The following is a 16,581-nucleotide window of genomic DNA, read 5'->3' on the forward strand; positions in this document are numbered from 1 at the left end:
GGTCATCTGGATTTTAAGCATGCATGAAGACAAGAAAAAGAGAAATTGTTTCTAGCTTTCTAGTTTGAGAACTTAGACGTACAGAGAGAAGCCACTGGCCAAGGCAAGGGAGAGGCAAGATTGCCTGGTAATGACAAACCTGGTCACAGAGCTTGTCTTTGATTCCAGATGTCACTTTTGAGCTGTGGGACTTTGATCGAAGTCCCTTAATTTCATTTATAAAATGGAAATAATGGTAATATCTCTTTCTACAGTTGTCCTAAGGATTAATTAAGAAAATGCATCTGATTGAAAAGCACTGAAATAACGCCTGGAATTTAGTAAGCTGTTTAAAACCTGGGCTGGTGTTATCACTATGCAACAGACAAGAAGAAGCTGGGGGAGGAGATGATCTGTTTAAGGCACTTTAGGTTTCAAATATTATTTGCCTTGAGGACCTGCCAAGATGTCCTGGAAGCTGTTTGCTATCTGGGGCTAGCTCAGGAGAGCTGTGGAGTGAAGATGCTGACTTGGGAGTTCTTAGCCTGTGGCTGAAGATGTGAGGGGTGAGAACTACTGAGGAAAGATTGTGGGGTCCATCATCTGGCAAGGGGAGTGCAGTCCAGGAGAGGGACCTGGGACTGGGGTCCCCTGGACTTGAGGTCAAGGAATCAACCACACAGAGTGTTTTTCAGAATCCCGTCCACTTGGAGTTTGAACCCGCCTAGAGTGATGGTGCCCTGAAACAGAGGGCCGAAAGCTAAGTGCTACACCGCCAATACCTCAACAAAAGGGAAGAAAATGCCCACCGGTGTTTCCCCACCAGATGCAGATCAAGACGTGGCAGTGGGGAACCAGATTCCACACGGGAACCAGACCCTTCTGTTAGCACAGGCTTTACACAGGCTGCAGAACAATCGACAGAGTAACATTCTTTTTCTCTTTTTTTATTGAATGTATTGGCATGATATTAGTTAAAAAATTGTGTAAGTTTCAGGTGTACAATTCTATAATACATCATCTGTATATTGTATTGTGTGTTCACCGCTTCAAGTCAAGTGGCTGGGTGATATTCTCATCCTGAGAATTTTCTGATTAACATAATTGCATCCCATCATTTGCATCTTATTTTTTAAATTTTTAAAGTTTATTTTTAGAGAGGGGGGTGAAAGAGAGAAAGAGAGGGAGAGAAAGATGATGTAAAAGAGAAACATCCGTGGGCTGCCTCTCGCATGCATGTGCCCTGACGCTGCATCGAATAGACAACATTTTGCTCCACAGGACTATCCTCACCGGAGGACGTTTCTTCATTGCTTTTAGAGAGGGAAAAAGGGAGAGACAGAAACATCAATGCAAGAAAGAAGAATCCTCCAGTAGAAACCAAACGATGATGAACCCGCAACCTAGGTGTGTCCCAAACGGGAATCGAATCCATAACCTTATGGTTATGGGACAACCCTCCAACGAACTGAGCCACACGAACCTGAGGACAAACCTATTCTTAATTAATTGATATTTAAAATTCCTAACTTTATTTCTAGATTTCCAAAAAGGAGAATTTTGAGACAATCCCTAAGGAGGCAATTCGTTTTACGATCTCCTAAAACACACCTCACACTCCCTTTCTCCTCCCTCTTTCCTCTTGAAATCTCGTTTTTATTGCTGGAAATCTCGCGAGACATTGAATTCTCATGAATTCTCCCAGAAGCCTTTGCTCTTCCTCTTCCCGAAAGCGACCAGAGGTGAGTGTTCTTTCGGCGACTCTCGGAGTGTGGAATCCAGCGATCATCGCCTCCATCCTGGTCTCGAGGGCACCGATCTCGAGACCCCTGGAAGGAAAAGTCTTGCAGTTACTGATTTCTTGCTGAAGGCGGTGTACCCCTGTGCGGGGGGGACGTGTCAGAGTGCCCGATGTGGCGCCCTGAGGCCTGCGGCCCGAAAAGGGGCCTGATGGGCGGGAATAGGGGCTCTGGGTATACGGGCAGCCCGTGGTCTGTGCCGCTTCCTAATCTGGAGGTCCAGTGCCTCACGGTGAGTGGTGGTCGAATATGCAGCGTGTTTGTGGCCTCAACGAGAGATCATGGCGGGGGAGGGGGAGGAACTAAGTCGGGTCGAGCCTTGACTCATTTGGCGTTGGACGTTGGTTAGAGCACAGAAGTGTGCACAGACAGCATCACTTGAGAAGTGGAGTGAGTAAAGGGGGCTTCTGTGGGAGGGGAGCACGTTGAGGGCTGTGGTGGAGCTCCGCCACCGCAGTGCCCCCGCGTCTTTCTACGCCTGAAGGGTCCGGGGTCGCACGGAAACAGGCCAGTTCCCATCCAAAGAGTAAGAGAGGGCGATGAAGTCCGTGTCCCTTACTTAGTCTGGTGCCGACACTGGTCGGCGCGCAGGGAAGGACAGCGCTGCATGGAGGAAGGAGTGGCTGCGATGATGGCATTTCTTAGGACACCTTTGGATTCATCATGAAAACAACTCCTGTCTGAGCAGCTGCTGGCAGCGCTTTATACAGGGTCCGACCGGCAGCTGCCGGTAAATCTGTTGCCAGTGACGCCCTCCTCCTTTCCAGGTGACCTCTGAAGATGGTTCGCTACTCACTTGACCCGGAGAACCCCACAAAATGTGAGTGCACAAAAGTAACATTTCTTATTGTGGCCTAAGAGAAACAATGAAATAACCCAAATTAACCAAAACGTGGACATACTGAGAATCTAAGAATTTAATGTTCTGTTTTTTTAGCATGCAAATCAAGAGGTTCAAATCTTCGTGTTCATTTTAAGGTACGTGAATCGTAGTTACCCTCTCAAAGTCATTTTGTGTGTTCCAGTGAGGTTTTTTTTTTTTTTTTTTTAACCATGCTAAAAAGGTCGCTGCAGTGATGTCTTTTCTTAGGACACCTTTGGATTTACCGTGAAAATTACTTGATTCTGAGCAGCCACCTACTAGACACTGAATATCCATGTGCAATGACCACTTTGACTCAGGAGGGGGGAATTGGGTAAAAATGACCAGGGCATTACCTGAGAACCTGGTGTGCAGGTCAAGCTGTGGGACCTGATTGCTGCTGGAGGTGGTGGGGTTAAAAACTTCACCACAGCAAGTGAACAGAGGTTTTGGGTTCTTTACTCCTGAGGTTCAAGCCAAGCCTCCCTGGCCCTTAATCTCAGATTTTTTTCAGCTCCCATGAAAAGGGAAAGGTTTTAGCTGTTGATAAACGTTGATATTTTTAGAATCTAAGAATTTAATGTTTACAAATTGTGGTGCTTTCACATGGTAACTGCCCGTTTATATTTAGAACACTCGCGAAACTGCCCAGGCCATCAAGGGTATGCATATCCGAAAAGCCACCAAGTATCTGAAAGATGTCACTCTAAAGAAGCAGTGTGTCCCATTCCGCCGATACAATGGTGGCGTGGGTAGGTGTGCCCAGGTGAGACTGAGCGGCTGCTGTGCGAGGGAAAGTGACCAGAGGGCGTGAGGATGGCTAAGGTTAATCGGGCTGCTTCCGGTTGCTGTGATGACAGTCTTAGGACACCTTTGGATTAACCGTGAAAAGAACCATGTTCTGAGCAACCTTGACTTGAACAAAACAATCTTTTTAACTTTTATTTATTTTTAGAGAGGGAGAGAAACATCAGTGTGTGGTTGCCTGCAACCCAGGCATGTGTCCTGACTCGGGATCGAAGAGGCAACCCTTTGGTTTGCAAGCCAGCAATCGATTCTCTGAGCCACACCAGCCAGGGCCAAAACAATGCTTTTTATTTTTGAGGGTACATTTATTAAAGCCAGGGACAGTGAAACAAGGAGGAGCTAAGAACAGAAGGAGCAATGGGAGAGCCAAGGCAGGCCTGGTATGGCTCTTTGGAAGTCAGAAAAGGGGGCCTTGGAGACAGGTTGTGGGGGGTTGGCCTGAGGAGCTGCTGCGGCCCATGGCTCCCCTGGTTGCAAGTCTCATGGGGTCCCTTAGAGTCGAAGAAATGTGTGCCTCTGGGGGAGAAGGGAGGGGAGGGAAAGGTGAGGAATGATCCCAGGAAGGAGAACGCCCCATAAATTAATCTTGATTGTAACGTTTTATTTAAATTGAGAAATGACTAATAGCTTCTATTTTCTTTCAGGCCAAACAGTGGGGCTGGACACAGGGTCGGTGGCCCAAAAAGAGTGCTGAGTTTTTGCTGCACATGCTTAAAAACGCAGAGAGTAACGCGGAACTTAAGGTACCCAGAGCACTGAGGTCTTCATATGTATTCAGCTTGGGTGGTGGTTCAGCTAATGTTGCTCTTGTCCAGATTTATTATACAAACAGTAAAACACTATTGCAAAGGAACAAATATAGTTACCAAAATGATGGCCTTAGTAATGGTTAATATGGTTTGTTGCCTGCATTCTTAGTGGAGAGGCATGTTAAGTTCCACTTAGAAGTTAAACTGATGTTAACAAAGCACAGATTTATCCCACATGGTCTCTGGCTATAACCCCTTTAGCTGCTAGGCCATGCTGACAGAATCTTGTTTATCATATAAGTCTAGAAATTGACACTACTCTTAAAATGGTCTTTAACACGCACTTGGTGGCACTGAGTTCTTATAGTTACTTGGATTTAATTTAAGGAAGGACATTTAGAACGAAGTTGACAAAACTGCTTGAACAAATACACTATTTGATCTCTTAAGGCTTGCCATTCCGAAATGAGTTCATTAAGGCTGGGGCTTCACTTTCCAGTGATGGCATTAAGATAACGACGTGGCCTGGTGTGTTCCCTCTCCCTTCCTCCCAGGGTTTAGATGTGGATTCTCTGGTCATTGAGCACATCCAGGTGAACAAAGCTCCCAAGATGCGGCGCAGAACGTACCGAGCCCATGGCAGGATCAACCCCTACATGAGCTCTCCCTGCCACATCGAGATGATCCTCACGGAGAAGGAGCAGATCGTTCCCAAACCAGAGGAGGAAGTTGCACAGAAGAAGAAGGTAAAGTGCTTAGTCTCAGCTCAGCTGCAGTTGGGTGTGTTAGACTTGCGGTTGCTGTGATGACCAACTTAGGACACCTTTGGATTAACCGTGAAAGGAAACTGTTCTGAGCAACCGGCAGCCTTGTATTTTATTTGGGCTTTCATGGGTCTTCGTTTCTTGGCTAACAGTGAATAACTTTGTATGACACTATTCAGTATATGGGGACTGTGATTGTCTACTGATAACCCCACCTTGGTGTCCATAGCCACTTGGAATACAGCAAGTTCAGAAACAACCCCCCTTAATCTACTAAGCCTATTTCCAGTAAATGGCAGTTCAGTGTTTTATTTTGTTGTTGCTTTGTTTTTAAGAAATACCATATTTTCCTGTGTATAATGCGAACTTTTTGAGGGAAAATAAGAATGCTCATTATATGTGGATGGTACTGATTCTGTATCTATATAAATGTTTTTAATTCTTTTACTTATGCTTATACATTAAATGCGTAACTTTAGAAAGTAATGATATCCATATGCAAACTACAATAATATAAAGAACAAGTATCTAAATATAAATAAGTAAAAATTGAATTAAAAAATTAAAATGATTTTTTTTTTCTCCTGAAAGTTTGGGCCAAAAATGTGGGTGTGCATTATACATGGCAAAATATGGTAATTGCCTCATCACTTTAAGGAGTAAACTAGAGCAAGGTGGTTTGGTTTATATGTACTGTGAAATGATTCCCACAGTAGGTCCTCATAGATAAAGAAAAGGAAAGCCCTGGTGCAGTGGCTCAGCTGGTTGGAGCATCATCCTGTACACCAAAAGGTTGTGGGTTTGATCCCCATTTGGGATGTGAACAGGAGGCAACCAGCTGGTCTTTCTTCCCCCTCTTCCTCTCTCTGGAGATAATAAACACCCTTCGGTGAGGATTAAAGAATAAGTAAAGGGGAAAAGTTAAGTCTTTATGATAAGAGCCCATGATTTACTCTCACCAACTTTCCTATGTATCATACAGCATTGTTAGCTATTGTCACTTAAATATGCTCCATCCTTCCTGCCACTGGAATCCTTACCAGCTGGTATCCCTGCCTTCATTGAACTTGGGCTGAAACTCACATCCCTGATCACTATGCCAGAGAACTCGACCTCTGTTGAGGTTGCCAGTTCTTTCACTGAGCTATGACCTAGTCCTTTAGATGTAATGTGGGTTTCTTTGGGAAACTTAGTCCTTTTTGTTCTTCTTTCCCCAGATATCCCAGAAGAAACTGAAGAAACAAAAGCTTATGGCCCGGGAATAAATTCAGCATAAAATAAATAACTAATGAAAGTAGAAGCAGAATGTTGGTTGTCTTTATTAGTAAATATATTCTAAATTATCACACATTTTCTTCTGATTAGAATTAAACACATAGATTATCATTTGCCATGTTACTTTTGGTTCATAACTGTTTTGGATGTCTTGATTTTTTTGTACAAGGTGGAATTAGAACATGGAAATTCTGAAGTTTTCAGTCACTTTATTGAGATTGAACACACTGCAACATGCCACAGTACAATGGATCTTAGTAACAAGTATTGTTTTGTCAACTGAGTTAGAACATTTTAATCATCTGGAAGAGGAACCTTTGACAATGCTTAGCTGTCACTCTCATCACGCCCTAGGGAACCACTTACCTGTAGATTGGCCTGTGCTGACACTTCATGAAAGAAATCAGTTTGTGGCCCATGTCACTGGCTTTGACTTAGCCTGGTGCAGTCAGAGTTTATCCATGTTATTTGCTGCTTATTGGTGAATGATTTGTATCAATATAAGATTAGTTGAACATCAGGGTCTTTTAAGCCATTACAAGTAGTGCTGCTGTGAGCCTTGACAAGTTTTTGTAGGGGCATGTTCTCGTATCTCGGGTATGACCCAAGATGGGACTTGCTGGATCATGGTAACTACCAGGTGTTTCAAAGCAGTTGTGCCACTTAAAATAAATGCCACTAGCTCCATGAGGGAAGCTTCCAGTTCTCTCCACATCTTCAACACTGACACCTGTTTTAGTGGGGATGAAGTGGCATGGCCATTTTTAAAAAGTACTTGAAGCTACTACAGTTGTCCCAGTTACTCTCCCTTGGCCCTATCCACCCAGCCCGGCACCCTACTTACAGGCATTTCTTTTTCTTAAACTAATAGCCAATTAAAGTTGATTTATCCTGCTCTTGAATTGAAGCCCTTTAGGAGAGTGAATGGTTTGCGCACGCCTGCAAGTACACTGCCCACCCCTATGGTGGTGAGCCAATGGCACAGGCGTTATTCCTTGGGTTACGTGTTGAGTTTTCTAGTATTTGGGGGCGGGAAACGCACCAAGGCACGGAGTCGTACCCGCGAAGCTCCCGTGTCTGCCCTCGGGCTTGGAGGTTACGCCGGCAGCGCCCAGTCCCCGCCCCTACGTCACAATACGTCCTGTGTGACGTCAGGCTGACGCAGACGTGGGTTGATCAGCCCGTTTGGCGGTGTCCATTGGCTCGGCCGCGGCACGTCCCTCCCTCCGGAAGCACGGGCCTTTGCACTTGGGCTCGGTGGTTGCCGGTGAGTGGGCCTCGGTGGGCTTGGGCGTTAGGCCGGAGGTATGGGGCGGGGGTGGGCTGTGGCCTCGGCGCTGTTGGGCTGCGCCGCAGGCCCCGGCCCGGCCGCGCTGACCGAGCTGGCCCTCCGGGTGGCGGCTCTCCTGCCCTGGGCCCCTCGTGGCCCCCCTGCGCACTCTGGGGTACCCCCACTTCACCCCCCGACGCGCCCCTGTTGCCCGCCGTCCCTCCCTCGCCCTTTGCCGCTCCCTCCGTCTGCGTCACTTACCTGCCTGGCCTCCATTCTGCGCCTCCCTTTATATCTGTTTATTCCTTTCTTGGCCTGAATTGCCGGCTTTTTCGCCCTTCTATTGTCTTCATCACCATTCGCCCTCACTCACTCGTCTTTTCTGTCGGGGCCTGGCTTCACGCAGCCAGTCTCCAGTAAAATGATACGCTAGACTGGGTTACTCAGAGGGAGGTGGCGAGGGAGCCTCAGCCTTGTCCTCTCTGTTGTATTGTATTGGACTAAGTCGAATGAAAGAAAATTCCTCTCCCACAGTTTTAATCCGTTTCGCTTGCTTTGTTGTAGTATCCGAGAAATGGTTTGAGGAGAATAAGTAAAATGATAGTTTTATCAATTTATCATAGCCGCCTTCTAGACCTTTCTAAGCCACAGTTTCCATATGAAGTAAAATAAGTCACCGAAGAATCATTATGAAGATTAAGAAATGAAATACAGTGTCTTCATTTCTGGAGAGAGCTAAAGGGTTTTTTTAAAAGCCATAATTATGACAAGACTGATTAGTACTATTTGTTTTCGAGAGTTTATTTAAAACACAGCAATTACAAGGTGAAAACGAATCTTTATGATGGAGGGGGATTGCCTGCCATCAGCCTAGACGTGCTCAGAGTGTTGCCAGTCGTTTTGGAGGGGAATTAACATAAACATTGTGTTTTGGGAAGGGGAAGAGGCAAAAGCTTTGAGGTAGGAAACCAGACCCAGGAATCTGGTCATAACCTGCTGTAGTTACTTACTAGTTACCTTTTTGTGAACTTTGGACAGGTCACAACTGTTGGACTTTTTTTTTTCCTTAGTAACAACACTTATATAGCACTTGATATATGCAGACACTCTTCTGAGCTTGACGCATATTAATTTAGCTAATCCACTAGCTAATCTACATCCTTGTGAGTTAGGCACTCTTACTGTCTGTGTTTTACACATGAGGGAATTGAGGCACAGACTGGTTAAATAATTTGCCCCAAAACACCATATAGAAAGTGGGGAGAGCAGGTGTCAAATCCAGGCAACGCAGTCCAGTCTGTGCAATTACTGCCCTGTGGTACCTCTAAGAGTGCAGCTCCTAAACCGGACCACCCGTTGGGTCTCTCCAGGTCAGGTTCTAAATGTCTATGGCCAAAAATAATGATTCCTTGAAAAATGGTGAAAAAGACTCACCACTCATTTGGCTTTAAAATATTTTGGTAAATTCTTGCCCTGGCTGGTGTGGCTCAGTGGATTAACCACCGACCTGCAAACCCAGAGGTCGCCAGTTCAATTCCCAGTCAGGGCACACGCCTGGGTTGTGGGCCAGGTCCCCAGTAGGGGATGTGCGAGAGACAACTAACTGATCAATGTATCTCTTGCACATGAATGTTTCTCTCCCTCTCTTTCTCCCTTCCCTTCTCTAAAAATAAATAATTTTTTAAAATATTTTGGTAAATTCTTAAATTGCTATTTTAATTTGAATAAGGGACCTTTTTAAAGAATCCAGTTATGAATCCTTTGTAAAATAGCTGGTTGTTCATTGATATACATTTGGGTTTTTGTTTATAGCTCTTGCAATTCACTTCAGAGTCATCAAGACCGAATTGTCTGTGCCATTATTTACTTGTGTTGTGAATAAGTTTAGATTGCCATAGTGCAGACATGATGCCCACTCATTTGTGGGTACATAATACTTCATTTACACAAGTTTGAAAATAAGAAATTTTAACAACCTGAATTACTAGCTTAATTCAGTGTTCTGAAGCTTCTTAGTTTTTCAAGCTACTCTAAGGGATTAAAAATTCTTGCAAATCTCCCTGGCCAGTATGGCTCAGTTGGTTGGAGTGTCGTCCTGTAAACTGAAAGGTCGCCAGTTCGATTCCCGGTTGGGGCACGTGTCTAGGTTGTGGTTTGGTCCCCTATCAGAGGGCGTGCAAGAGGCACAACGGTGTTTCTCTCTCCCCCCATCCCCCTTTCCTTCTCTCTAAAGTCAATAAGCGTGTCCTTGGGTGAGAATTAAAAAGAAACTCTTGTAAATTTAAGAAGTTTTTGGTTTAATAGGATAGTATATTGTGGAAGTAGGATTCGTTCTTGTTTAAGAAATTGCTGATTTTTAGAAATTCCAAGGTGATTTCTAATTATCAAGAAAATTAGGTATCTCAAGTTCTTGGAAATAAGCAATTTAGTTATAATACTCACACTAAATGAAATTTTTTATTACACTGTCTCCCTTCATTGCCATTAAAAAGGAAAGGCAGTTGTATCAAGGGAGAATCGTTGCCTGTAGAAGACCAGCCGTTTTGCAGCTTAGGGGTCTCCCAAAGTGGTAACTGAGAGAGTTTACTATCACAAGATTTGCCCACTTGTAGGTTTGGCTAATCAATACTGCCAGTCTTTGAAGGTGATTAGGCCATTATACTCACACTGAACTGGAGCGGAAGTCATCATTACCAAGTTCTTCAATGCTTTGTGCCTGCCTTTGCTTTGGGTGTAAATTCAGAGAGCAAGGGTTCCCAACCTCAACCGGGTTTTGGCTTAAGTGAGTTGTACAGCCGTCCCTCAGTATCCTCAAGGGATTGGCTCCAGGACACCTGGCCACCATCCCTCCCCCCACCACCACCCAAATCCCCAGATGTTCCAGTCCCCTATATAAAACAGTGTAGTATTTGTGAATAGATGGACATACACCTACACATCACTCCATCTGCATGGATTCAGTGAAGTACTCTGTGCATGACAAACTCAAGTCTCGCTTTTTGGAATTTTCTGGAATTTTTTTTCAAATGTTTTTAATTTGGGGTTGGTTGACTCCATAGATATAAAACCTGGGAATATAGAGGGCCAATGTATATGCAAAATGTTGGACTGCCTAGCACCTAGCAAATGTTGGTGTCTTTGCTTCAATGTTAAATTTACACCTGGGAGCAGCAATTGGAGACATTTGGAGGCAGGAACCTCACTATTATTTTCATGCCTACCACCTTTTATTCCTTTACCTTGCAGATAGCAGCATTTTTAAAAGATTCTTGCTTTTAGCTAATAGTATGATCTAAGTTTTTCATTCAGTGTAGAAATATTCCTTTCAAAGATCTTAATCTAGGTAAGTGCCTCCACTCAGCAGTCTGTGGTGAACTAATTTGTTTTTCTTTGTGCCCTTCAGCAGTTCGGGAGCCCCCAGCCGGGACGATGGTGTGCATTCCTTGTATCGTCATTCCGGTTCTGCTCTGGGTCTACAAAAAGTTCCTGGAGCCGTACATATACCCTCTGATTTCCCCCTTTGTCAATCGTATGTGGCCTAGGAAAGCGGTACAAGAATCCAACGATAAAAGCAAAGGCAAAGCGGACTACAAGGTAAGAATGTTAAAATGCCTCGAATAAGGAAGGGTGGGTGAAGGGGGCGGTACAGTCAGGGTGAAATAAATACTTGGCTTTTGGAAAGGTAGGTTCTTGGAACCAGAAGCTTCATCGATGTGTTTAATTTCCTTCTTTTTAAAAATACGGGGTTTGGGCTGCTTGATTTTTTTTTTTAACTGATTAACATTTGGTTTAAACTAAGGTTTTAAACTCAACCTCTGATTAATGCATTTGTGCCTTGCCTTATGGCCAAGATGATAACCAATATTTGCAGGCCGGTGAGAGTAATGATTGAATAGCTGATGGATGAGAAGAGATGATGCTAAAATAAGCCAGTTTCAATTATTGATAACTTTGGTAAAAGACTTAATCGGAAGGATCATAGAGGGTTTTTTTAAAATTACTTTTTTTAAATGAATATTTAGACAACAGATTGTCTTTAGCCTTGGTTATGTTCAACTTCAGTTATGTTCAGCTGCACTGCCAGGGGGGTCCGGCCTGCGGCCCGGGATGGCTGTGAATGTGGCCCAACACAAAACCGTACATTTACGTAAAGCCTAGTTTTCGCTCATCTGTTTCCGTTGGTGTTTGTGTATTTAATGTGTGGCCCAAGACAACTCCTCTTCCTCCAGTGTGGCCCAGAGACGCCAAAAGGTTGGACACCCCTGCATGACCCTGCACATCTCTAGAAGCAGAGTATTTTTTTCATTCTGAAGTTTGTTGACTGTTTCAAAGAGAATATCTCTTATGATGATGTCTTTTTGTTGTAATAATGTCTAAAATGGTTTTTCATTTTAGGGTGCAGACATAAATGGATTGCCAGCAAAAGGACCGATAGAAGTCTGTGATAAAAAGAAAGACTAAAGTGACTGTCCCCGAGGACCTCATTGTTTTCAAAATGGACCTAATAATTTGAAGCACCTTCTTTGTAATTGTCTCTGACGTTTTCTCTTAGACCAGAATTCAGGGTAGATAGTTTAGATATTTACCTGATACTAATCAGGAAATACATGGTATTTATATTTTAAATGTATTTAGTTATATTTAATGATCTCACTTCTGAGTTCCTTTCTCATTACAGAAGCTTTCTTTCGTATTACTGCAGTTTGAATAATATGAATAAATAGAAGGTTTATGCCAGTAGACACTGTACTAAATCAGTACCTAAACATCCTTGGGCTTCTAGCTTTTGTTCAGGCTCTTTGAATTTAAGTAGAGAGAGTAAGGCAGTTCAGTGAGACTGTGTGGTGAAATGAAAGGTTTGGGATATGATAATGACTCGACATGTAAGGTTATAATTATTGCCCAGAACAGTGGAGCCCCTTATCTACGAGAATAGTAATTTCTGGTTATTATGCTGAAGAAATAGCAAAGACAAGAAATAGAGGAAATTTTTTTGAAGAAAATGGGACACCTTTTACATAAATGTCTAATGCATATTATAAAATTCTAATCCTTGTTGCATTCCTTCTGTTCCTGCAAAATGTATTAAATAATTCAGTTTAGCTGTGGTTGGCTTTTTTCTCTCAAGTTTAAATATTTTAAATGGGGACTTTTTAAAACCACATCAGAAAGCAGAATTTACAATAATGTGATGGTATCTGAATAGTTGAGGCAACAGTGTTATTTTTTAAAGAGTAGATTGTGTCAGTTATTTATTGTTGCATAACCAGACGCTCCACAGCTCAGTGGTTCTCACCGACAGTGATGTGACTGCGCAGTTCTTCGCCGGTCGGGGCCTTCACGTGGCCTTTCACCCCTGGGCTGCTTCACTTTACGGACCTGTAAATGCTCAGCGTCAGTGAGCCATATCATTGCATCCTATCCATTTATTCCCCTGAGGCATAGAGCGTTTGGAAGGGACTTCTGCCTTTGGGTCCCCAGCGAAGGCCTGGGGTCCTAACCGAGGTTCTGTTAAGTTCTGTGTCTGATCAAGTCACTGATTCATCCTGGACTTCATTTGACAGAAATCAGTAGGTTTCAGCTTTCCTGCCCCAACCCATGAGGGATAAGATGAGTTCCCTTTAGCAACTAAACTCAGTTGAATTTTGTTTGTTATTTAAGGTATAAAAACTAGACTGTAAAAATAGCAGATGTTCATAGTAAAATAATGCAACAGAAAGTTAAAGGAAAAGTTAATATTCTTTCACTAGTCTCATTCCCTTATTCCAGCTATACAAATGTAACCACTATTACTTGTTTTTCTTATTCCTCAATGGAGGATATGTTTATTGATTCTTGAGAGAGTGGAAGGGGGAGAGCGAGCAAGCGAGAACATCCACATGAGAGAGAAACATCAGTTGGTTTGCCTTTTGTAGGTGTCCCGCCTGGGAATCAAACCCACAAGCCTTTGGTTTGTGACACTCCAACAAACCAAACCTACTAGCCAGGGCTACTATTAGTTTTGTATAGCCTCCTAGCAACTTTCATCAAATATGCCATGTTTAAAAGTCACAATATTGCAGATGCATAATGTCCACATTCCCTTAGACCCCAAAGGCTTTGCTCACATGGATGTTGCTTTGTCCTCTGTTTTGTCTCTAATGCACACATGCTGCCATCCTTGGGGCTGTCAACCTGCCACATTACTGACCTTCTCCATGGCTGGGGTGTAGCGCTCTTACACTGTGCTCCCTCTACTTTGCCCGCACATCCTCCATATAAGTTTTGTAAATTTTGGTTAAGTCCTTGATCAGTGTTTATGGCATTATGAGTGTCTTCCATTTGCCACTCTAAATCCCTGCTTCTTTCACCCTACTTTGCTGCCCAAGAAAGATGCATGGACAACATCAACAGGCTTCCCATGGCCCCTGGGGTCTGCTGGGTTTGACCAGTGGGATCTGCGGCAGCGATGGGAAGGGAGGAATGAAGTCGGGGTATTTATTCCCTTGGCTACGTCCCTTCGAGGCCTCTTCAAACCCAGTGTGTTCCTCAGAGTAAATGCACTTCGAGGTGGCCCACTCATTCCACATACCTCCCTTCGGGTTCCACCGATCTCTCCCTCCCCTTGGCCTTTTGGGCCAGAGGGTAGTAACACCTCTCACTGCTGGCTCTAGGTCACCGCTTCATCTTGGTACCATGTGGTTTCTGGAACACTGACTGGCACTGAGCATAAGTTCTGCCTGCCACATAGATTATATGTGGTCTGGTGGCTTTCTCGCAGGCAGTGTTGCTTTCTGGGGTTAATTACCTTGCCCTCCCAATTACCTTGACTGGTTGGTGTTGAGGCCTGATGCCCAGTGGCAGTTTTTGGGACTTTTTCTTAGCCACTCCTGTGACTGCTGGGGCTCTTTGTTTCCTGAATCCCAACCCTACACCTCCATCTTTATTTATTTTTTTGGTAGCACACCAGTTTCCTAATTCAATACTATTAAGAGTTTGAGTACTGGAGACTTCCAGCCAAGATGGAGGCATAGGTAGACACACTGTGCCTCCTCCCACAACCAAGATAGGGACAACAACAATTTAGAAACAGAATAACAACCAGAACTGACAGAAAATTGAATTGTATGGAAGTTGGACAACCAAAAAGTTAAAATAGACACGTTCATCCACACCGGTAGGAGGGGCAGTCGGGCAGCTGAGCACAACTCGTGGTGTGGAGAGCAGAGGGCGTTGGGACCTGGTGCATAAGGCATCAGGGCATGCAAGACCGCAGCGGGTGGACCCTGAGTGCACAAGCCACAGCTGGCAGACCCCAGCCAAGGGGTGGCAACCAACAGACCCAGCGAGTCAGTGATTGAGAAGCAAGGCATTGCACACAACCCAGGATCCCAGCACTGGGAAATAGAGGTTTAGGACACTGACTGAAAACACCTGTGGGGGTTGAGGTGCAGGGAGAGACTCCCAGCCTCACAGGAGAGGTCCTTGGGAAGTCCCACAGGGTGCACAAGCCTACCCACACGGGAATTGGCACCGGAGGGGCCCAGTTTGCTTGGGGGAAGTAGAGGAAGGGACTGAGGTCCCACGGAGAGTGGAGCAAACACCATTGTTCCCTCTCAGACCCCGCCCCCACATACAGCATCACAACCCAGTGACTGGGTTGCCCTGCCCTGGTGAACACCTAAGGCTCTGCCCTCATACATAACAGGCGTGACCAGACCAAAAGGAAAAAAAAAAAGATGGCTCAAACAGTATTCGAAGCCCCAGAAGTAGTACTTTTAAGCAACTGAGAGATAGCCCCTATCAGATGCACAGTTCAAAGCACTGGTGATCAGGATGCTCACAGAATTGGTTGATTTTGGTCACAAATTAGATGAAAAAAATGAAGGCTACAATAAGTGAAATGAAAAATTCACAGGGAACCAATAGTGATGGAATGAAAGCTGGGTCTCATATCAATGGAGTGGACCAGAAGGAAGAAATATACAACCAGAAAAGAATGAAGAAATAAGAATTCGAAAAAATGAGGAGAGGCTTAGGAACCTCCAGGACATTTTTAAACGTTCCAACATCCAAATTATAGGGGTACCAGAAGGAGAAGAGGAAGAGCAACAAGTGGAAAACTTACTTGAACAAATAATAAAGGAGAACTTCCCCATTCTGGCAAAGGAAATGGACTTCCAGGAAGTCCAGGAAGCTCAGAGAGTTCCAAAGAAGCTGGACCCAAGAAGGAACACACCAAGGCTCATCGTAATTACATTAGCCAAGGTAAAAATGAAGGAGAGAATCCCAGAAGCAGCAAGAGATAAGGAGACAGTAACCTACAAAGGAGTTCCCATCAGACTGTCAGCTGATTTCTCCAAAGAGACCTTGCAGGCAAGAAGGGGCTGGAAGGAAGTATTCCAAGTCATGAAAGGCAAGGACCTGCATCCCAGATTGCTCTATCCAGCAAAGCTTTCACTTAGAATGGAAGGGCAGATAAAGTGCTTCTCAGATAAGGTCAAGTTAAAGGAGTTCATCATCACCAAGCCCTTAATTTATGAAATGTTAAAGGGACTTATCTAAGAAAAAGAAGATAAAAAACATGTATAGTAAAATGACAGCAAACTCACAATTATTAACAACCACACCTAAAACAAAAACAAAAAGTAAGCAAACAACTAGAACAGGAACAGAACCACAGAAATGGAGATCACATGGAAGGTTAGCAACAGGGGAATGGGAGGAGGAGAGAGGGGGAAAAGGTACGGAGAATAGTAGCATAGATGGTAGGTAGAAAATAGACTGGGGAAGGGCAAGAATAGTATGGGAAATGTAGAAGCTAAAGAACTTAATAACACATGAACATGAACTAAAGTGAGGGAATGTGGGTGGGAGAGGGTGTGCAGGGTGGAGGGGAATGAAGGGGGGTAATGGGACAACTGTAATAGCGTAATCAAAATATATTTTAAAAAAGAGTTTGAGTATTAATAGTTTGAGGATAATTTTGTAAAGATCCCCCAGTTCACTCCAGATCATTTAAATCCACCTTCCCTGAGAATTGCAGGCATTCTAAGGCCTTTCCCACTTCCTTCTCTCTTTTTTAGGATTTTTATTT

The 16,581-nt window shown here is 44.1% G+C and overlaps 2 protein-coding genes and 4 non-coding genes across 7 annotated transcripts; all 6 read left to right on the top strand.

Moving 5' to 3' along the window:
• Nucleotides 1-1,630: 1,630 nt before the first annotated feature.
• Nucleotides 1,631-6,284, top strand: LOC114506934 (60S ribosomal protein L17). Its single transcript, XM_028524875.2, has 7 exons — nucleotides 1,631-1,721; nucleotides 2,546-2,598; nucleotides 2,716-2,756; nucleotides 3,272-3,406; nucleotides 4,092-4,190; nucleotides 4,751-4,942; nucleotides 6,178-6,284. The coding sequence occupies exons 2-7, from the start codon at nucleotides 2,559-2,561 to the stop codon at nucleotides 6,223-6,225; spliced, it is 555 nt and encodes a 184-aa protein (XP_028380676.1). The 5' UTR covers nucleotides 1,631-1,721; nucleotides 2,546-2,558; the 3' UTR covers nucleotides 6,226-6,284.
• Nucleotides 2,402-2,467, top strand: LOC114507153. The gene has a single exon (XR_003685424.1). It is a non-coding gene; the product is annotated as a small nucleolar RNA SNORD58 (small nucleolar RNA).
• Nucleotides 2,847-2,912, top strand: LOC114507152. Its single transcript, XR_003685423.1, has one exon. It is a non-coding gene; the product is annotated as a small nucleolar RNA SNORD58 (small nucleolar RNA).
• On the top strand, nucleotides 3,486-3,550 carry LOC114507150. The gene has a single exon (XR_003685421.1). It is a non-coding gene; the product is annotated as a small nucleolar RNA SNORD58 (small nucleolar RNA).
• Nucleotides 4,994-5,057, top strand: LOC114507151. The gene has a single exon (XR_003685422.1). It is a non-coding gene; the product is annotated as a small nucleolar RNA SNORD58 (small nucleolar RNA).
• A 1,087-nt stretch (nucleotides 6,285-7,371) lies between the features above and the next one.
• Nucleotides 7,372-12,607, top strand: C9H18orf32 (chromosome 9 C18orf32 homolog). Of its 2 annotated transcripts, none has more exons than XM_028524876.2 (3): nucleotides 7,372-7,502; nucleotides 10,909-11,099; nucleotides 11,901-12,607. In XM_028524876.2, the coding sequence occupies exons 2-3, from the start codon at nucleotides 10,935-10,937 to the stop codon at nucleotides 11,964-11,966; spliced, it is 231 nt and encodes a 76-aa protein (XP_028380677.1). In that variant the 5' UTR covers nucleotides 7,372-7,502; nucleotides 10,909-10,934; the 3' UTR covers nucleotides 11,967-12,607. The 2 variants fall into 2 exon arrangements, with proteins under 2 accessions (XP_028380677.1, XP_035866130.1); XM_036010237.1 differs by having other exon boundaries at nucleotides 7,373-7,502; nucleotides 10,912-11,099.
• The last annotated feature ends 3,974 nt before the right edge of the window (nucleotides 12,608-16,581 follow it).

The sequence above is a fragment of the Phyllostomus discolor genome, chromosome 9 (assembly GCF_004126475.2).
Source record: "Phyllostomus discolor isolate MPI-MPIP mPhyDis1 chromosome 9, mPhyDis1.pri.v3, whole genome shotgun sequence".
Classification (NCBI taxonomy): Eukaryota; Metazoa; Chordata; class Mammalia; order Chiroptera; family Phyllostomidae; genus Phyllostomus; species Phyllostomus discolor.